The sequence below is a fragment of the Pongo pygmaeus genome, chromosome 7 (assembly GCF_028885625.2).
Source record: "Pongo pygmaeus isolate AG05252 chromosome 7, NHGRI_mPonPyg2-v2.0_pri, whole genome shotgun sequence".
In the NCBI taxonomy this organism is placed as follows: Eukaryota; Metazoa; Chordata; class Mammalia; order Primates; family Hominidae; genus Pongo; species Pongo pygmaeus.
Genome location: NC_072380.2, coordinates 28,837,722 through 28,859,667, shown reverse-complemented (window position 1 = coordinate 28,859,667; position 21,946 = coordinate 28,837,722). Strand labels below are relative to the sequence as shown.

At 44.4% G+C, this 21,946-nt stretch overlaps 1 protein-coding gene across 1 annotated transcript in view; it reads right to left on the bottom strand.

Annotated features, from left to right (window-relative positions):
- Positions 1–20,983, bottom strand: part of EXTL3 (exostosin like glycosyltransferase 3) — a 38,263-nt gene extending 17,280 nt beyond the window's left edge. Inside the window, exons 1-2 of the mRNA XM_063669389.1 lie at positions 18,361–20,983; positions 5,241–5,368 (exon numbers count right to left, since the gene is read on the bottom strand). Of these exons, the coding sequence (XP_063525459.1) occupies positions 5,241–5,368; positions 18,361–20,508 (2,276 nt within the window). The 5' untranslated portion in view covers positions 20,509–20,983. The remainder of the gene's footprint in view (positions 1–5,240; positions 5,369–18,360) is intronic.
- Between the last annotated feature and the right edge of the window lie 963 nt (positions 20,984–21,946).

Below are 21,946 nucleotides of genomic sequence, written 5' to 3'. Positions count from 1 at the left end.
TGAGGGAGAAACATGTATCATGAGAAGTGGCCTACAGAACCATCCAACTGAAAGGTTTCATTAAATGGAAGAAATAAATGGAGAATTCAGTATGTTTCGGTAGAAACTTCTATATCATCTCCAAATTTATAGGTAAAGTAGAACAAATAAAATTGGTCCCCAGTTTCACAGGATAAATTGGAGAACTGAAAGCGTTTAAGCTCCACAGAACCCGACAGGCCTGCAGAAGGGCTGCCAGAGATTTAACGATTTTAAACTGCCTGCAAACTCCCTCATCACTTACATGGAACTTCAGTTCCTAAGACACAGAAGATTTTATTTCAAAATAGTTCCTCTCCTAGTAAGTCTGGAAGCATCTAATCTAATCCAAAAGATGATAAATCACAACTTCTATCACAATGTAATAGCCTTCTAGGTGGGTTTTTTTAGACAACTGATTTTTTTTTAATTGTGGCAAAACAAACATAAAATGTAACATCTTAATCATTTTTAAATGTATGGTTCAGTGGCATTACGGACATTCATAGTGTCGTGCAACCATCCCCGCCATCCATCTCCAGAACTCATTCATCTTCCCAAATGGAAACTCTGTCCCCATTAAACACTAATCCCCACTCCCACTTCCCGCAGCCCGGCAGCCCCTATTCTACTCTCCGTCTCTATGAATGACTACCTAGGGACCTCACATAATGGAACCTCGGTATTTATCCCTCTGTGTTGTTTGCACTTCTGTTACAAATAATGCTGCTCTGGCCATTCGTGTATTCCTTTCTGTATGGACACATGCTCTCGAGTCTCTTGGTACACCTTTTCTATCTGTCCCTTATGATTGATTCCATCTGCCTCTTTCTTGGCTACCTAAGTTGAAGTGAGTCAAGATCTATCTTTGCCAGAAGAAAGAATGCTTAGACTTAACCTTTCCTTTGAACTTAGGTCTGTTTCATTCCCACTCAGGTGAAAGAAGCAAATTGGGGAGATTAATAAGAGAAAGGTTTTAGATCAAAGGATGCCCAAACACATGAGAAAAGGGTCAGGGCAGGATAATTCACCAGCTCCATTACCACAGGCTAAATCTCAAACATGAATGACAGTTAAGAGACACATTAAAAAGCTTCCCATTATTCTCTCACCACCTGCAAATCTGCTGGAAAATAGCACGGGCAAGGTAAGAAGTCCCTAAATCAGGGGCTTGGAAGCTATGTTAATGCCAGCTATGTTAATAAGCTTCAAACTCCTTAAAGCTGGGCTCCTTATCAAAATCACTCTTGGATCTAAGGGTTGGCAGTTCTCCTGTTAACACCCCACGACTATGCTCACCACGCCAGTCCTTCAGCACGCTCCAAACTGCATCACGCTGCAGCATAAACACTCCCTACCACCTGCCCCCCAACGCTACCACCTGCAGCAGCAAAGATCATGCCTGGAGTTACTGCATGGCTTTTTTCCTTTCATAAAAACCAGTGGAGAGAGTCAGCTACTTATTATCGTGTAAAAAAAATACACCTCGGTTTACCAGGATTTTTTTAAATCACAGCTATCAACAGACTTGCTTCAATAATACACTAAGCAAGAGGTCAAAGGAAATGTGAGAGGCTGGGTGGGGGAGAATAAGAACAGATGTTCTAATTTTTCAGAAATGTGTCAAATCATTCTTTACAGATGGATTTAAGACAGATGAGCAATAAAGCCACTGCTCCTTTCACCTGAGCATCTGCTCTTACAAGCCTAAGCCAAAGGCAGCCCCAGAGCCAGGTAGGTCACGTTAGGCCTTCAGCGAACAGAATGGAAGCACAGAGAAAGAACTCTCTATCCTGGATCCACACTTAATTTGAACAAGATCGCCAAAGAAATCTACTCCAGTGTTTTTTTGTTTTGTTTTGTTTTGTTTTAGCTCTGTTGCCCAGGCTAGAAGTGGCATGATCTTGGCTCACTGCAAACTCCGCCTCCCGGCTTCAAGCAATTCCCCTGTCTCAGCCTCCTGAGTAGCTGGGATTACAAGCGCGCGCCAACACGCCCCGCTAATTTTTATATTTTTAGTAAAGGCAGGGTTTTGCCATGTTGGCCAGGCTGGTCTCAAACTCCTGACCTCAGGTGATCCACTCGCCTTGGCCTCCCAAAATGCTGGGATTACAGGCGTAAGCCACTACACCCGGCCTCCAGTGGTTTTCAAATGATGTGGGGAAGAACTAATTTTTCCCCAAAATTATTATAGATTAATACTTTGGTAAAATACAACAAAAATGAACTGCCTGGTTTCTTAAATATGACATCCAAAGCACACGCAACCAAAGAAAATAGACCCATTGAACTTCAAAACACGAACCCTGTGCTTCAAATAATACCATCAAGAAAGCAAGAAAATAACCCATGGAATGGGAGAAAACTGTGCAACTCCAATCTCTGAAAAGGGACTTGCATCTAGAATATATAAAGAACTCTTATAACGTGATAATAAAAAGACAATCCTGGCCTGGTGCGGTGGCTCACGCCTGTAATCCCAGCACTTTGGGAGGCCAAGGCGGGCAGATCACCTGAGGTCAGGAGTTCGAGACCAGCCTGACCAACACAGTGAAACCCCGTCTCTACTAAAAATACAAACATTAGCCGGGCGTGGTGGCAGGCGCCTGTAGTCCCAGCTACTCGGGAGGCTGAGGCAGGAGAATGGCGTGAACCCAGGAGGTGGAGCTTGCAGTGAGCCAAGATCACGCCACTGCACTCCAGCCTGGGCAACAGAGTGAGACTCTGTCTCAGAAAAAAAAAAAACAAACGACAATCCAAACAAAAATGGACAAAGAATATGAAAAGCTGTTTCTCCAAAGAAGATATACAAAGGCTAACTGATCAATAAGCGCATGAAAAGATGCTCAACATCGTTGAGAGAAATGCAAATCACAACTGTATGGGCAGGTTCTGTGGCTCATGCCTGTAATCCCAGCACTTGGGAGGCTTGCTCAAGGCCAGGAGTTTCAGACCAGCTTGAACAATAAACTGAGACCCCATCTCTACAAAAAAAAAAAAAAAAAAATGTAAAGACAAGACAGGTGTGGTGATGTGAGCCTGTAGTCCCAGCTACTCAGGAGGATCACTTGAGCCCAGGAGTTCAAGGTTACCACATGCTAAGATTGCACCACTGCACTCCAGCCTCAGCAACAGTGTGACACCCCATCTCTGTGTGTGTGTACACGCACACACACATATATAAAATTAGTTGTCACTTTACAATGACTAGGACGGCTATAAATTTTGAAAATGGAAAATCACAAGCGTTGACAAGGATGTGGAGAAACTAGAACCTTCATACACTGCTGGTGAGAATGCAATATGTGGCCGCCACCATGAGAAACAGCCTGACAGGCTCAAAATGTTAAAGCAGCTATCATGATCCACCCACATTACTCTTAGGTATACACTCAAGAGGAATGACATGTTCATACAAAAACTTGCACATGAAGGTTCACAGCATTATTCATAATAGCCAAGAAATAGAAATGACCCAAACAGATCCATCAACAGAAAATGAATGAAGAACTGGTACCTGGGCTGGGCATCGTGGCTCATGCCTGTAATCCCAGCACTTTGGGAGGCTGAGGCGGGCAGGTTGCCTGAGCTCAGGAGTTCAAGACCAGCCTGGGCAACATGGTGAAACCCCATCTCTACTAAAATACAAAAAATAAAATTAGCTTGGCATGATGGTGGTCCGTACCTGTAATCCCAGCTACTCGGGAGGCTGACATGAGAGAATCGCTTGAACCCAGGAGGCAGAGGTTGCAATGAACTGAGATCAAGCCACTGCACTCCAGCCTGGGCAACAGAGTGAGACTCCATCTCAAAAAAAAAAAAAAAAAAGAACTGGTACCTGCTACAACATGGTTGAACCTTGAAAACATCATGTTCAGTGAAAGAAGAGAGTCACGAAAGGCCATGCATGGTTGTACAGTTCTATTTATAGAAAATGTCCAGAATAGGCAAATCTATAGAGACGCAAAGATTGAGTGGCTATCTAGGACTGAGGGGGGTTGGAGAAAAATTGGGAGTGGCTGTTAATAGGTACAGGGTTTCTTTCAGTGATGAAGATTTCTCAAATTAACCATGGTGATGTTTGCACAACTCTGAATATACTAAAACCACTGAATTGTACACTTAAATGAGTGAATTTTATGGTGTATAAATTATACTGAAGAAATGTCGCAAAAAAAAGAACTGCAAGAAAAATAATCCTATACTTGGATTTCATAGTAAATGTCAAATTGCTTTACAAGTTTCTGAATGCTTACCCTCAATTTTTGTACTTACCTCACCATAAACAGGTAACAAACTGTCCCTAAACCAACATCCCAGTCCCTTACATACTTGGAGTAGCTTTCATCTACTCCATCCTCTTCCCTGCAGTGACCCTCAAAAGTGGGATCCTTCAGCAATTCCTAAGACTCAAGAAGGCAGGAGAATTGAAGGCCGGGTGAAGGTTGGGAGTGTGACAAACCTGCGTTTGAACCCAGAGCTCTGCTGCCACTTTCTAGCTTCTACGTGGTTCTGTTCTCTTCTATCTCAATTTACTCCTATATGAAATGGAGACAGCTACAATTTATGTCACCAAATTTTAGAAGGATGAATGAGATAAGACAAAGTCCTAGGCTAGCCCCTGGCACACAGTACGGGTCCAACATATGTTTAGCATCATCATCGTCGTCATCATTACCACCACTTCCTTTTCCTCCTCCCGTTCTTTTTCCTTTTAAATCACTGCTTCTGACACCCTCATTCCCCCAAATCTTTTTGGGTCCAGGATCCTGGCACTGTTCCATTGCTCCAACACACAGCAACATGTCACTTCTGCCTACCTGGGAGTTACTTCCCATCCCTCTAAAGACAAAACTCTCCTATTTCCTTTAGAGAACTACCCTACCGGTTGCCTCTACTCTCTGCCCATATGGTTTGGATTTAAGGATGATACACCTGCAGCACCAGGAGCAGGCAGGTAACCAGGGTCTAGCCAATCAAAGAATTCCACCTTCCTGGCCACAGAGGAAAGGCCTGTGGGAACACAGAGCGGAGCCTACAGATGAAGAGAGATGGACTCCTCCAACGCCATCTACGAGCCTGCATCCAGCCACGTCGTACATCAGCCCTGACTACCTGTAAGGGGTTCTCAGTTACCATCAGCCAAGAAATTCATTTTGCTGCCTAATCCAGGTTTTCTGTCACTTGCAACCTAAAGTTTTGACTGGAGATTAGTCTCTCACCGGAACCCAAACATGATTTCGTCATGGCGGAGGTGAGCATCGTCATCAATGGACAGGATGGCCTCTGTCTCGATTTCATTCCAGGGTAAGAATCGGTTGTTCAAACTGTTCTTCTCAGTACGGACCACCTGTGATGAGGAAGGAAAAACATTAAAAATTAAGGCTGTGTTATGGAAGGCCAAACAAAATCTGTATTTAGGTCCAAGGAGACCATGGCTGGATTTACTGAATAATTTTGCCTGATCTCTGAGCTTGTAAAATCTAGCATATGCCTTTCAGGAATAAAAGCTGCCTTATACTTCAACAAATATGGATTTAGCTTTTAAGCTTCATTCATTTGTTAGCTAATTTTCTTGTGAATCAAGCAAAAGCTGAGGATTATTTTATACACACAATAAACACCATGTAGGGAAATTAAAAACAACTCTCCCAAGAGAACACTAGGTGGCAGAGTGGATCTGAGATTCCAATGGGTATGGAATTCCCAGCATGCTCGTTAATTTTAAAACCTAACTCAGAAACCTCATTGTCTGTCACTTCTGACTCCCAATTCTAATGCCTTTTTGGGATATAAACCCCAAAAAAGAGCACAGCCCATCTGGTCGAGATTAATTACTTCACCTTTGCAATTCCTACCTACAATGCTGACTACTCATACACAAACTTCTTCTTTCTTTTCAAGGTGCCATGTAGTCAGTACAACAGCTTCTGCGTCTTCAGCAAATCCCAATTCAAAACACATCTAAGTGATTCAACACATATGCAAAGCAGTATTTCCTTCATAAAACAGAAATTGGTGCTTCAAACGTACAACTACATAATAAAACAATTTTTATTTAACCATATCTCAGTTAAGTATAGTTTACCTACAATGTGAGTGGGTAGCTGTGTTATTCACCTTGCCACCTAATACTCATATAAATGATGACCACAGCCAGTACTTGGATGGCTCATTTTATTCTTAGAGTGTCTTTGTCTGATTAGTCCAACCAAAGGGGAACCATTATTTTGTTCTCAAACCCCAAAAACAAAGAGCATCTCATGAAGAATAATCTTTTTCGAATGCCACGAAAAATCACCTTACTTCCAACAGACTGTTTTACTTGTACTGAGGACAACCTCTACCTGGCATGATGAATTAATTGCATCCGAGGACTTAAATTTATGAATGGTTTCCAAGGAGCTCTGTGACCTACTAGCATGTCTCTTCAGCTTCAAATACCTTCTCTTCCATCCTCCCCCTGGAGGTCCAGTTCAGACGCCTCTTGCCACACCCTCCTTGCCAGGAGAATCATTTATTCTATGTTCTTAATGCAGAGCCCTCATACTTCAATTAATTCATTCTAGCACACTAAAAATCCAATTAATTCAGAGCTAGAAGGGCTTTGGAGACTATTGCGTCTAACTCTCACTTTACACATGCAGAAACTGAGGCCCAGAGTGATGTCATACAACTGGCAAGCTGCAAGAGCCAAAACTCTAATTCATACCTTTAAAAAAAAAAAGTGAGTTCTCGAAGTCTCATCACTATGTTCCCCCCAGGCTGGTCTCGAACTCCTGAGCTCAAGTGATTCTCCCATCTTGGCTCCGAAAGTGCAAGGATTACAGGCATGAGCCACCACACCCGGTCCTAACTCATACTTTGATTCCAAACCCAGTCCTTTTCCTGCTAAACTTTTGTTAACTTTATAAACTTCTTCAAACCAAAGCCACCATAGAAAACGCTTTTTTTTTTTTTTTTTGAGATGGAGTCTCACTCTGTCACCCAGGCTGGAGTGCAGTGGCACAATCTTGGCTCACTGCAGCCTCCGCCCCTCTGAGTTCAAGCGATTCTCCTGCCTCAGCCTCCCAAGTAGCTGGGATTACAGGCGCCTGCCACTGCGCCCGGCTATTTTTTTGTGTTTTTAGTAAAGACTGGCTTTCACCATCTTGGCCAGGCTGGTCTTGAACTCCTGACCTCATGATCTGCCCACCTCGGCCTCCCAAAGCGCTGGGACTACAGGCACGAGCCACTGCGCCCAGCTTTTTTTTTTTTTTTTTTTTTTTTTTTGAGATAGAGTCTCACTGTGGCCCGGCCCAGACTGGAGTGCAGTGGTGCGATCTCGGCTCACTACAACTTCCACCTGCCAGGCTCAAGTGATCCTCCTGCCTCAGCCTCCCAAGTAGCTGGAATTACAAGCAGATACCACCATGCCCATTTAATTTTTGTATCTTTGTAGAGACGGGGTTTCACCATATTGCCTAGGCTGGTCTCGAACTCCTGATCTCATGGCATCTGCCTGCCTCAGCCTCTCAAAGTGCTGGGATTACAGGCATGAGTCACCACACCTGGCCTGAAAATGCATTATTAATCTGTGTACCATCAAGGAAAAACAATGTTGCCAATTAAGAAAGCATGTGAAATTGATGATCCCTTGTTTACTTGATTACAGAACTTAATTTTTTTTTTTAAGAGATGAGGTCTTGAGTTGTCACCTAGGCTGGAGTGCAATGGTGCTATCATAGCTCAACTGCAGCCTAGAGCTCCTTAGCTCAAGTCATTGATCCTCTTGCCTCAGCATCCCAAGTAGCTGGGACCTACAGGCATACACCACCACACTTGGGTAATTTCAAAAAAAACTTGTAGAGACATGGTCTGGCTATGTAGCCTAGACTGGCCTCAAACTCCTGGTCTCAACCATTCCCCCTCCCTTAGCCTTCCAAAAAAAGTGACAGGATTACAGGCGAGAGCCAACACTCTTGGCCAGAGCTTTCTTTAAGACTTCACCTCAGCCCCAGGGGAGTTCCTGCCCAACTCAAGACAAAGAAGGATCTGTAACAGATTCGCTACCACAGTTAACAGATGTTCAAGCCAAGCAACAGACCGAGAAATCCACCTTGCCCTGCAGCATGTCTGACCAGCATAAAAATCCCCAAGTGTACAGCCCAGGGTATTCTAAGCTCAGACTCCACAATGACAAAACGAAGGACCGAGTGAGGCCTAGGTCAGACAAGAGAGAGCGGCAAGGAGAGGAGATGCCAAGTGCTCACCTTAGCAGCTGTCGGTTCCACTCGCCAAAGGGCGAGAGGGTGACAAGAAGGGGCCGGACTTGAATGGCAAGCTCAGCAGTCGTAAGAGGTCATCCATTGTAAGATACATCTCAATTTCAGAGACGACAAAATGTAAAATAAGGTCCCCCTTGGAAACAACAGCATATGGTAGCTGTTCACAAACTCCCCTCGAACATTCACTTTACCTAACACACCTAGCGTTCACTCAGTACAGAACTGATTCTGCCAATTCAGCCAAACAAAGCTCCCCCTCGCACAGCTTAAAATGAAGAAAAACCACTTCGGTTCTTGAATATTGGCTTGTAGATTATCAGTTTTGTGGGTTAACCTTCAGATGGATTATCTACGGCACAATTAGTAAACCAGGAATATAGCAAGGAGCTTCAGAGTTCAAAGCGTGAGGCGAAGACCAGCAGCACACACCACCGGGGCCTGCAGGGGTGCAGGCACACCCCAAGCCCACTGAGTCAGAATCTGCATTTTAACATGCCCCTGGGGGATTCCTGTGCACATTAAAAGGGGCGAAGCACTGGTACAGAGGGAGAAAGCATGGCTTTGGAGCCAATCAGAAAAGCTTGGGTTCAAATTCCAACTCCTCCACTTACTAGACGTGTGAATGTCAGCACCCTCTCTGCTAAATCAACATAGCACCACGCTGTTTGCAAAATCTAAAGTTACTTATCAGCCAAACTTGACAATCATATAAACAACCTAACTCTGCACCTGAAAATGAAAAACAAGAAAAACTACAATGATTTGATATCTAGATCATATCCAAAATTATCTAATTTACAAATAACCAAATCAAGAGAACCTACTTGTGCTTTAGAAGACTTAGGTGAGGTCATGGAGCTGGAGGTCAAATATCAAAGTGTTTTGGCCTAGATTTCACATTAGTTTTTTTTTTTTTCAGTAAGTTTATTAAAGTCCATTACTTAGATATCAAGAAGCAACAAGAGAACAACTATTAAGGACTCCAGGAACACAGGGTGCCTGCCACCTCTGCTCACCCTCTGAGCACAACTGCTCTGGGCTGGATGACAGCAGCTGTTCAGGTATAGCAAACTGCATTTTAACAATCAGAACAGCAATCAGAATAAAAGGGCCAGGCATGGTGGCTCATGCCTGTAATCCCAGCACTTTGGGAGGCCAAGGCGGGCGGATCACCTGAGGTCAGGAGTTCAAGACCAGCCTGGCCAATATGGCGAAACCCCATCTCTACTAAAAATAATTTTTTAAAAATCTAGCCAGGCATGAGGGAGGGCACCTGTAATCCCGGTTACTCAGGAGGCTGAGGCAGGAGAATCGCTTGAACCCAGGAAGTGGAGGTTACAGTGAGCCAAGATTGCACCACTGCACTCCACGCTGGGCAACAGAGTGAGACTCTGTCTCAAAAAAAAAAAAGAAAAAAGAAAAGAAAAGCTATTAAAGATTCACAGAAACACAATACCAAGCACTACAGTTTGTGGTTAGCTGACAAAAGTAACTGCAGGCAGTAAGTCAGCTTTAAGAATTCGGAGCAGTGGTTCTCAACCAGGAATGATTTTGCCCCGGGCTACGTGTGGCAATGTCCGAAGAGATTTTTGGTTGTCACAACTGGAGAAAAGGGTGTGCTACTTGCATCTAGTATTTAGTGGGCAAAGCCAGGGATGCTGCCAGATCCTACAGTGCACAAGACAGCCCCCACAACAGAGAATTATCTGACCCAAAATGTCACTGTGCCACTGCTGAAACACCCTGATTTAGAGTCAACCTGCAGGAGACAGTAAACCAAACAGCACTTGGAAGACTAACTATAGTTCATTACCTAATACGTTCCCCTTTTCCCCATAACCCCAAAAAGATTTCTGCCCTCACAAACTTTGCAAACACCAACTAAAACTAAATGGGTGGAAGAGTAAAAGTTTTCTTCTAACAGTTTTGCTCCAAAGGTACAGTGCTTAATGGCTAAACTAAAGCTCAGCAAACCAACTATTATCCATTCTGGTACCAAAATCAGAACAGAAAGGCTCAAACATTTCTAAATGCAGGCCGGGCGCGGTGGCTCATGCCTGTAATCCCAGCACTTTAGGAGGTCCAGGCGGGCGGATCACAAGGTCAAGAGATCCAGACCATCCTGGCGAACATGATGAAACCCAGTCTCTACTGAAAACACAAAAATTAGCCGGGCGTGGTGGTGTGCGCCTGTAATCCCAGCTACTCAGGAGGCTGAGGCAGGAGAATTGCTTGAGCCCGGGAGGCAGAGGCTGCAGTGAGCCAAGATTGTGCCACTGCACTGTAGCCTGGGTGAGAGAGCGAGACTCTATCTCGAGGAGGGGGGGAGGAAAAAAAAAAACATTTCTAAATGCAGACTCACAGATCAGCACGGCCTCTAAGAATCTGAGAAAAGACAGATCGAACATAAAAGAAACAAGTCAACCAGAGGGACTGTGTCATGTTTAGGAAAGGTTCTCATTTTTGTTGATGTTGTTTTGTATCAAATTAAACCAACACTCTTCCCCCAACCCCACAATACTGGCTATTTCTTCATGTTATATAGCATATTGCTATTAGATGCCTTATGATTACACCTTAGTAACTTGCTAACAGGAAGACTCACTTTCAAGTGATTGCTTTAATTACTGGTATGACATTAACCAAAATGAATAGACCATAGTGCCTGGCAATATAGCAGATGTTCAACAAATGTTTTATAAATGAATGAATGGGCAGAAAATAGAACATAATTTAGCCCTGCCATTCTATTTACAGAATATGAAATAAGGACTTGAGAAGTTTCTAGATCAAAATTATAGGTAAACATTCAATATCTTTAATAATCTTAAAGAATGATAGAGAGGAATTAGGAAACCTCTTAGTATTTAGTGTAGTTTTCTATAGCAAAAAACCCATCCACCTCCATCAAGCCAGGAGCAATGCCCACTCTTTGCTTGGCTTGTCTCACACAGGGCTCCCTGACGGTGCCTCACTAGCTCTTCTGCACAATATCATTCACGGGACCCTTGACCTTCTCCCATCACAAAGGAAAAGGGACAGCAATTGTGGCCTAGAACCCGCCACCTATGAAATTTGGCCATTTAAATACACTTGAAATGCCCTTTTTCAGATTACATCCAGCCCAGCCAAGCCCGACAATTTCCATCCTCCAACAAAACATATATACGTACATAATACATCCCTATAGCAAATCCATATCTGAGAACGAAACTTAACATCAAGCCATCACACAGGCAAGAAAGGAAACAGCAACTGACCTTAGTTTTCCATCATACCCTTCCTCCAACTTAAAAGAGGAACCATCAGAGAACTCACGAATCAGGAAAATGAGATCCAGGAAGAGGCACACAGTCATGCCCACCTAACTCAGGAGGACCTACGTAACAGAGCTTGGAGTGGGGAGCGAAGTGAGCAACGGGGAGGGAGGTGAGCGACAGAGAGAAGATGATAGAAGGAGGACTACATTGTCATCATCATTATTGTTGAGACGGAGTCTTGCCCTGTCACCCAGGCTAGAGTGCAGTGGCACAATCTCGGCTCACTGCAACCTCTGCCTCCCGGGTTCAAACGATTCTCCTGCCTCAGCCTCCCGAGTAGCTGAGATTACAGGCGTCTGCCACCGCACCCAGCTAATTTTTGTATTTTTTTTTTCTTTTTTTCTTCTTCTTCTTTTTTTTTTTTTTTAAAGCAGAGACAGGGTTTCACCATCTTGGCCAGGCTGGTCTCCAACTCCTGACCTCGTGATCCACCCATCTCGGCCTCCCAAAGTGCTGGGATTACAGGTGTGAGCCACCGCGCCCGGCCAAGGACTACATTATTTAAGGGATTCATTCAATAAACATCAAGTGATGGGGCAGAAAGCAAGAAAATGCAAAGGAAGAAAAGAGAATAAGAAGGTAACAGTGCATTGGTTTTCCATTTATAACTTTACATAGGGATGTTATACAGTACAAACAAAATTGTACATGTTTTAGATGAGACAAGTCTGTTTTAACTTATAAGAGAAAAAGTTGCCAATGATCCCAGTGCAAGTGCAGGTAACAAAGCCTAGGTTAGCAGGTCAACAAAAGAGAGAATGCAGATAAAGACCATCCACAGTGCCTAGCACACAGAAAATGCCCAAAAACTGTTAACAATTATTATAATGTGATATTAGCAGTCTCTATTTTAATTTTCATACATTTTACATGTATATTTCATATTCTGTATGTATTTTAATTTTTATACATTTTCTATATTTTATACATATTTTTATTTAAAAAACAAGTTTGTGCTTCTCCAAGAAATTTACATGTGGGAAAAAAAAAAAGAAAAAAATACGTATCTATTGTCAGAAGTCCTAAGACCTGGGGCTGGTGGTGGCTCACACCTGTAATCCCAGTACTTTGGGAGGCAGAGGTGGGCAGATCACCTGAGGTCAGGAGTTCGAGACCAGCCTGGCCAACATGGCAAAACCCCGACTCTACTAAAAATACAAAAATTAGCCAGGCGTGGTGGTGTGCGCCTGTAGTCCCAGCTACAAAAGAGGCTGAGGTACAAGAATCACTTAAACCCAGGAGGCGGAGACTGCACTGAGCCAAGATCACACCACTGTGCTCCAGCCTGGGCAACAGCGTGAGACTCTGTCTCAAAAAAAAAAAAAAAAAAAAAAGCCTGAGCCCTCGTTCTAATACAGGTATCAGTTAGTCAAGTGACCTGAAGCAACAGAATTCTTACAGTCTCAGATTCCTTACTTTGAATTAGTAAAAAGAGTACATATACACTAAGAGGGGAAGACATTACCTCAAGAATCAATTTGCTGCAATTAGTAAATTATGCATCATGACTTTCCAGCAATTCCTTTAAACTTCTGTATTTCTTGCTATTAATTTTCAGTTTGGGGTAGCCTTGTTTTATATAATTTTCCTTTGCAGCCATACAGCCCATTCGCAAACAGCAACCCACAGCTATAGCCACCAAGTTATTACGTAAAATGTTGTCAAAGAGAAAAACAAACCACCCAGATGTGCCAACTCCTAGTGAAGTGCACCAGACCTTGCACAGTCTTGGACCTGGAGAAGCTGGACAAGGTTTTTCCTGCTGGCTTCACCTAGCTATCACAATTTTAGGAAATTATCATCTCATTCGTTCAAGGTATATTTTTAAAAGTAGAGTGGGCAGAGATAAAAAATACAGCTTACCAACACTTTAAGGAGTAAGCCCTGAGAACGGTCTCTACTCTCTTGCCTAAGGTCTAGCCAGAAGCCAAGCCTCTTAGCCTGAGAGGCAGAGTCCCCAGCCAGAAAGTTCCTGACACCAGGAGCTCACTACGGATGCAGCTTCTCTTCCAGTCTTCCCTTTTCCCTAATAGACTACTGGGGAGAGGATGAAAATAACTACCCTGGAATGATATTTATATTACCCAAACAAAGAACTCTCCGTGTTCAATTTGAATATCAAGGGCTGGGAGAGAGGGAAAAGGTCACTGAAAAATAATCTTGTATCTCTTTCTTTTTTTTTTTTTTGAGACAGGGTCTCCCTCTATCACCCAGGCTGGAGCGCGGTGGCACAATCACAGCTCACTGCAGCCTTGACTTACCAGGCTCAAGCAATCCCCCCCCCACCCTCCAGCTTCCCAAGAACCTGGATTACAGGCATGCATGATGCCTGGCTAATTTTTTCTATTTTTTTGTAGAGACGGGGTCTCCCTATGTTGCCCAGGCTGGTCTCAAACCCCTAGGCTCAAGCAGTCCACCCACCTCAGTCTCCCAAAGTGCTGGAATACAGGCGTGAGCCACTGCGCCCGGCACTATCATTTTCATTTGGAAAAAAAATGGTGCATTCTGACCTCATCACTTCCACAGAGACCTTGCAGTCTGCAAGGATGTGTGCTATGCTGATCTCTGAACTGGTTCTCTCCACCACCACTCCTCGCCTAGGCTACTGCAAGTCTTTTTGCTTCTGCTCTTTTCCCCATAGTTCCATAAAAATCATGTGCCTCCTCTGCTCAATACCCTCCAAGGGCATCCTAAGGCAGACAGGATAAAACCCAGACTTCCTAACCATGACCTGCACTGCCCTGCACCTGCTGGTCCCACTGCCTTCTCCAACCTCCTTCAAACGCGCCAGCCGGATGCACTGGGCATTGCTTCTGGTGCTTGCCATTCCCCATACATCCCTCCAGAATTTACGTGGCTTTCTCTCTCGCTTCATTCAGGCTTCTGCTCAAATGTCACCCCTTCTAAAAGCCCCCTTCCAAGGCACCCTGCGTCAATTAGCCATACCTTTTATGAAGAAGAGAATGAAAACCTAAGACTCAGGGACGGGCTGCCAAGAGACTGTCTCAGCAATCAGTGAGTATACAGTGTGAAGGGAAGCAATGCCTTGAGTGAACTAGACTACACTGTTAGTAACTGAAAGATGTCCCTTTCCTAACAGCCCACATGTTACAACTCCAAAAGGACAGACTCTAAAACAGCCACTCTACTTACTATTTTCCAGAGTATAAAGCAGAGTAAGGAAGATGTGTAAACTGGTCAGAATAAAGCAGTAACTCAAACCAAAATTTTTAATGGGACTATCTATCAAGAAGGCATCACTTGGTGTTTCTGCCTCCAGAAGAGTTCAGTAAGCTCCTGCCAGACCCAGTCCTCCCTCAGATGACAACTATAACCTCTACACAAAAATACCAAGAAAAGAATCTCCAGAACGCACTAGAGAGTGAACAAAAGACAACCAATTATGGAGGGGTGCTAAAATTCAGAGGGAGGGAATTACTGACACAGGGAGAATTACTGTTGCTTTCACCCTGAGAGTAGGCCAGAGTTGGTACAAGAAAGACAGCTAAAACTCTCACACAAAACCCATGGTCTTTCTGGCCTGTAAAGGAAATGTATAAGGTAACCATAGCCCGTAGAAAGAATGGAGGAAATTCCAGACAGGAGAAACCCAGAGAGAGGGAGCTCCAAGTTCGGCGTAGAAACTGCCCTGTCTCTGGCCCACCCCTAAGCCATGCATGCTTGGTGCAGGCTGTAAGCAGAGCAGCTACATATAAAAGTACTCAACATGAGAGTGGCCATTCACGAGACAGGGCTTTCAGTCTGAGTCAATACAGCTAACCACCTACTAAAACAAAAATATCAACACTTTCCAGAATAAAAATCAAAGAAAACCATGCTAAGGCATACCACATTCAAACTGCTGAAAACCAAATACAAAGAAAAAATTTCAAAAGTAGCCAGAGAAAACCACACCTTACATACAAGGAAACAAAAATTTGAAAACCACTGATATATCCTCAGAAACAACGGAGGCCTGGAAACAGTGGAACATCTTTCAGGTGCCATGAAAGTGGTGGTCCCCAACATAGTGGAGAGTTTTTCAACAAAAGGCTAGACCTCAAATCCCTTGCATAATAATACTCTCAGTTGGCTTTCATTAGATATCTTTGTTGTTACGCTCCAGGAGCTAAGGGACCTGATCCGTGTGTTTACAAAATATACAAGAGCAAGGGAGAGAGCAGACACCCACCATTGCCCCTCTGTTTGGTAGTCCTCCCCATTCAACAGGAGACCCACTTCAACTGGTGGCACTTCTCCCATCTCTCTGCAAGTCCTGTCTCCTTGGCCCGCCACCATCCCATTTGTGCTGAAGTTCTCTTTACACAGAGCATTTGAATCAGGAGTGTTCAAGGGCGGTGGCAATAAAGATCACCTTCACTCTAAGCTAGATCTTTTTATGCAAATAATTATTTAAAAGAATGAGGAATTTTAACATATAAGTCCTATGGGGCACCCCTAAGACAATCCTCCTCCACTTAAAATAGCTGGGGCTCAATACACTTCACAGCCCACAAACATCCAGCATTTATGCCTGTTGCTTAGTGGGAACCTAAACATAAGAGGAGCCCGTATTACCCAGCACTTTCTGAAATGGCACGGAGGTTCCTGGCTAGATTCACTGATGCCTGGGAACAACCTTGGTGCTAAATTTATAAAAATTAACCTTAGCATATTGAATTGGCTCTATCTACATCTAGATGGAAAACCCACTCTGAGGTGTATCACAGTAGTGCCATTTTTCTATACCAGAGAGAGCTACCAGTCTCTTTCTAGCTCTGATAGTTGAGTACATCCAAGATGTCAGCAACTTCAACTGCTGCCCAGAACACCCGCCTCTCCTAGATAGAAAGCACAACCAGAATATTTACAGGATGGAGTGAAATTCTCCATCTGAAGCTATTTCCTCTTTTTTAAAAGGACCAGAAAAAAAACTTGTATTGCTAATATGAGAAAGCTGTTTAGAATGGCCTATCTGTAAAGTTTCTGGCATTTTCCAATTAGGTATTATTGCGATGGGCTGCCCAATAGTCAGGACTAGTTATTTCCCACCAGAGTTTTTTTAAAAAAGATTCATTCTGGTAAGTTCTCGATGAATTTCAGTCAACTTAACTGGTGTGGCACCAGCTTCTCTACATCCCTATCAAAATCAAAGAAAACTCAGGAAAAATGGAAAACAATGGCTGCTCTATTATTCCACTATTTGAGGAGCATCTATCTTTCACAGAGCAAATGCTTTCTTAATTTCAATGACATAAAGTTGTAACAGAAAGAAAAAAAGTGAACTTTGAGAAGTCTATTAAAAAAATTCCCTATTTACAAAACTTAATATACAAAATAAACTGGGATAAAAAGGATTTATAACTCTACAGTCTTTGAATAGCTTCTGATTATAAATTCAATTAAATAAAAAAAAGATTAGCAGCAGTAAGAAAAACTTTAAAGCAAAGAGGTACTTTGCACAAGGAAGTAGGCAGTAACAACTATGACACAAACAGAAATGATGTAGAGAGGATACAAGAAGCCTTTATGAGTGAAATCAGTTAAAGCTGCCCAGAGCATAGGCAAGACAAACATACTGGCTTCCATCTCCTTTAACATTAAGGGGTAAGAAGGAATCAAATAAGTGAGCACCTTTCTAGAATCCTTAGTTGTCTTATCTTAGATTCCTCTCTAATGCTGAGATCAAAAAAGCTAATTATCAAAGATCACGAAATGACTACTTAATCCCAGGTCTGTATCACTCCAAATCTCATACTTATTACACCATGCTGCTGCTTAGAAAAATAATTCAAATGAATTGGCTTCCCAGTGAAATACATTTTTTAAAAACCAAGACTTCTAGCAACGTGTGGCCCATTAGACCTTTTGCTACCTTTTGCCAGGAAGTAACTACATATGCAGCAGGTTAAATAGTTGGCAGTCTGCTTAAGACCTGCTCTAAGGCTGCACATTTAAGAGAGATGGTCGCCATCTCTCTTCTAGAATGCCAAGTTTAATTCTGAAGATGGATAAACTCTCAGAACTAATGCCCTGTCCTGCAATATTTAGCTATTATTTTTCCTGTAAAATACAGCACCTAACCATGAGATGGAGTAAAGAATGAGAAAGAACCTACAAGACACCCTGGAAGGTTCAATTGGAGTTGGTTCTCCAACTCCAAAATATCAAACCCCAACTCCAGTCTTCCAAAAGACTTCTATGAATACCTGGAAAATGACACAGGCCTTCCTAAACCCTTTGGGAGGTGACTAAAGCTGCCGCTTCTGGAATCAGACATACTTAATCTCAGCTTCTCCATTACTCACCATGATCTTGGGCAAATTCATTAACCTAAGCTTCGGCTCCCATATGAATAAGCTGAAGAAACAGTGATAATATGTCACAAAATGCTTATTATAGTGCCTAGAGGCTAAGTGCTTCCTAAATGGTAGCTTATCATTATCATTATCATCTTGTTATGACATGGAAGTCTATGGGATAACTGACAAGGTTTTGTATATTGAATATACAATCAGTTTCAGTTTTGGGGATCCTCAGTTTAGGAAGTGAGTAACAGCAACAGAACTACCAAGGCTTGAAAAAGCAGCAAGCAAACCCTTCAGGAAGAAAGGAATCTATACAGGTTTTTCATGAGTATGCATGTATTCTCCTCTGCTAGAAGTTACGATTGCTAAAGTGAAGGAAGTTGGAAAAGGGATTAAGAGTGAAATACTATTTCATGCACCAAAATGAACTGTTCGTTTCTCTATTACCATGATGGGGACGCCAATGTCAGGCCACAGAAGGTCCTCTGATGGCAGCTTGGGAGAATTCCACACCACCACGACCTTGTTCAGGTAAGGGAGGCCATTCAGCCTCTCTAAAGAGTTCATAAGCACTTCCTCCCGCTCATAAGTCAACATCACCACCGTGAACTGCTCTCGGGGAACATTGCCTCCAAGCGCTGCCTGAAACTCCTTGCCAGAACCCCCAGCTCCACCACCAATAGGCCGAAAGCCAGTCCCTGAGCCCAAGAATTTGGCCTCTGAGGGCAACACAGGGTCAAAGGGAGTGTGGGGGAAAAGATGGAAAGGCCCTGGAGCACAGTTCCAGCTGCGGTAAAAGTCAGTGACAGTCAGAGTGAAATTGCGGAGGTATCTGGGTGAGGCGTAGGGCGGCTCCGTCTCCACTGGCCCCAGGTCCAGGTCCCCGTTGTCAGCCATGTTGGGGTCAGTTCCAGCCGCCTTGCCTGAACGGTGGGGGATCTCAGCTGCCGCCTCTTCCCGGATGGGAGCGGCTGGGATCTGGATGCGAGTCCTAATCATAGCCAGCACGGTATTAAAAATACTGTCAGCAGTGGAGAAGTAAGTCTCCCAGAGAAAGCGGCCTTGCCGCCTCATAGCCAGGAGGTCACTATCGGAGAGGCTTCTGAGCAGGAAATGAACCTCGGTAACACGAGGCTTGGGCACCACCAGGGCCGCCTCGTTCCACTGCAGCATGTCCTGGTACGGAAGCTGGACCTGCTCCCCCAGCACCACCGGGACGGCACCGACTTCCAGGGCTTCGAAGAGCCGTGTTGCACACCCAGACGAAATAACCAAGCGAGGGTCCCCGGGGGTAATGATGAGGGCGAAGGTGGAGAGCTTCAGCAATTCCAAGCGGTCCTCCCGCTCCCCACACAGCGCCCACTCAGTCGGCAGGCTGGGTTTGGGCTGGTTTTTGCAGGTGAATTCCACCAGGACCTGATCCAGCTTGCTGTCCTGCACCGCCTTCAGCGTGGCAATGATCCGGTCATCGTAGTCGGCGGGAGGGTCACCCTCCATTTCCTCTTCAAAGGAGCGGGCCTCCTGAAGGCTAGACCTCAGAGACTCAATCTTCTCACCCTGGAAGGTGAAGAGATATTTCCGCTTCACCGGCACCTGTGGTGGGATTTCCATGAAGTTGGGCTCAGACATGGCATGGACCAGCGGTGATACGACCAAGTCAAAGCCAGGTCTGTACTGGACAGCGTAGAAGGTGGACTGGGCCACCATGGCACGGCCAGTACTGACGTTATATAGGAGGTTCTGTGTATCTGACTTACGTGACAGATTGATGATGACATGGTTGTGTCCATCCGTCCGCCAGTGTGGCAGGGAATACAACTGCTTCTCCAGTTCTGCAGGCCGCAGCACCACCGGCTCCTGCATCTCTCCCACTAGTATCACGTAAAGGCAGGCTATGTCTGCATTTTCTGTAACATAAACGTTAGCTCGTGCTGTCGCCTGAAAAGCCTGCTTGACCAAGGGATCCAGGTAGCTGCCAAAGACAAACTGGTCACTGTCATAGACGTAGACCGGGAAGCCAGAGGTGAGAGGGCAACGAGAATAATCAAAGCAGTTGTGTAGCCGGCAGCCCCGAGTGGCCTTTGGGGGAGGGAGGCCGGCATCGTCCTTCTCTGGGAGCAGTCGGATGGGCAGGGACAGCTTGGGCTGGTTCTGGGCCATGAGCTCCTTGTAGGAATGCTCGGTCTGGCTGATGACATTCTTGAGCTGGAGCAGGTCCTGCTTGGCGTTCTCAATGCTCTTCTTACAGGCTTCGATCTTCAGATTCAGCTTGGCGATCTCGCTGTTCAGCTCTTGGCGCTTGGCCTCCAGCTGCAGGAGCTCTTCACTCACCGACTCCCGGATGCGGCAGAGATCCAGCACGTGCTTCACCTCGCACAGCTCGTTCCCCACCCGGGGGCCAAAAATCCGCTTGCCTGCCTCGTCAGCCTCATCCAGAGTGGTGAGGTAATAGTGGGCGATGAGCGGGAAGAAGACCAGGATGACAAAGAGCGTGAAGCTGAGCCACGTGAGGCGGATGCGGTTGGACCAGCGCAGCATGCAGGTCTGACCTCCATTCCCCGCGCCCCCATTCCGCAGCATGGTATAGCCTGTCATGAGTCCTCTGCAGCCTGCCCCCCAGATCACGTCGGGTCACTCGCCATAACCATGGGTTGCTATTCCACAAAACGATCTCCGTTTCACTGACACGTTTCTGGAAGAGTTAGTGTGCTCCCTGGACAAGGCACCAAATAAAATGAAAATTTCATTTTCCTCAGCTGCAGCTGAAATGGTCTCTGACCCTATTCCAGCAGATTTTAAGTTCTGGCTGTCGACCAAAGAACATGTCCTTAATCTTTATCAAACGGTAAAAGGTGCCACATTCTTGCTGAGATGAAAGGGAGGAGGTACCTGATGATGAAACCAAGGAAAAACACCCTGGAATGAGACAGACTTTTTCAACTGCCATAGCTCTTGTTTCTTGGTTTTGCTGACCAACAAATATGCATAGTGTCTATTCACAGTTATACAGTAATGGGTTAGAACAGAAATAAATTCCAGCTTCTTACGATGCCTTTGCCAACAATCAGACCTGCAAAAGAAAGAGAACCATGTCAGTCTTGAAGAAGTTATGTTCAACACCCCTGCCACCATACATTTCTAGAAAATGCTTAAATCTTAGATGGAACAATGGCTGGAACACTGGTTGTGTCTCAAAGAACATTATAATGACAATGCAGAGATGTTGTTTGCTGTTTGGTATAGGTCTTTTACTTGGGGTAATAAATGGATAAGTGCCCCAAAAAGCTGCAGTTTACAACCCCTCCCCACTTCTTATTTAACTGGATCTAGAGCAGCATTACAGCCCTACAACATGATGACCAACTAAATTCATGGGACAAAGATGTCCACGGTCTTTTCTCATCCTGTTCCACACCTGGGCATCAACTTTAGATGAAGAGAAATACCTTCCTAGCCAACCGGGGTAGTTTATGTTTACTCCTAACCTGTAAGTCTTCTTTGGAAATACTTTACAAAAAAAGACTCTGAAAAGCTCAATTTGTTCCATGTAGAGTTGAAAGGGTTGAAGAGAACTCTTTTGATCTTTATCCAGTAGTAGATGCAGTAATCCTGAGATAAAATGTATTTCCCAGTTTGCTTCTCATTTATCTTCCATTAGCAGACATCATGTGCTCTTTCTTAAAATATAAATAGTAACTTGCTCTTTTAGAAAGAACACTATACTTAGAAATGAGAGGCATTCGTTCTCCTTCTTTGCTGACAGATTTGCTATCAGACCTCGGTTTCCTAATCTTCTAAAATGGAGATAGGTGCACGGAGATGGCAATGCACCACGTTGCTGTGATACAAAGTGCAGTGGATGGGAGGATGCTTGTAGCGACTCAGTCCTTCAGCAACACTCCCAGCCCTGCTCTCTCACCAAGCTTCACTGCCACCGGCTACAGAGGCTTGCCACTTGCTTTCCCTCAAACTCAACACAGCTAGAAGCAAATCATAATATTCTATGCCAGGGAATATTCCCGGTTTCTTTTTT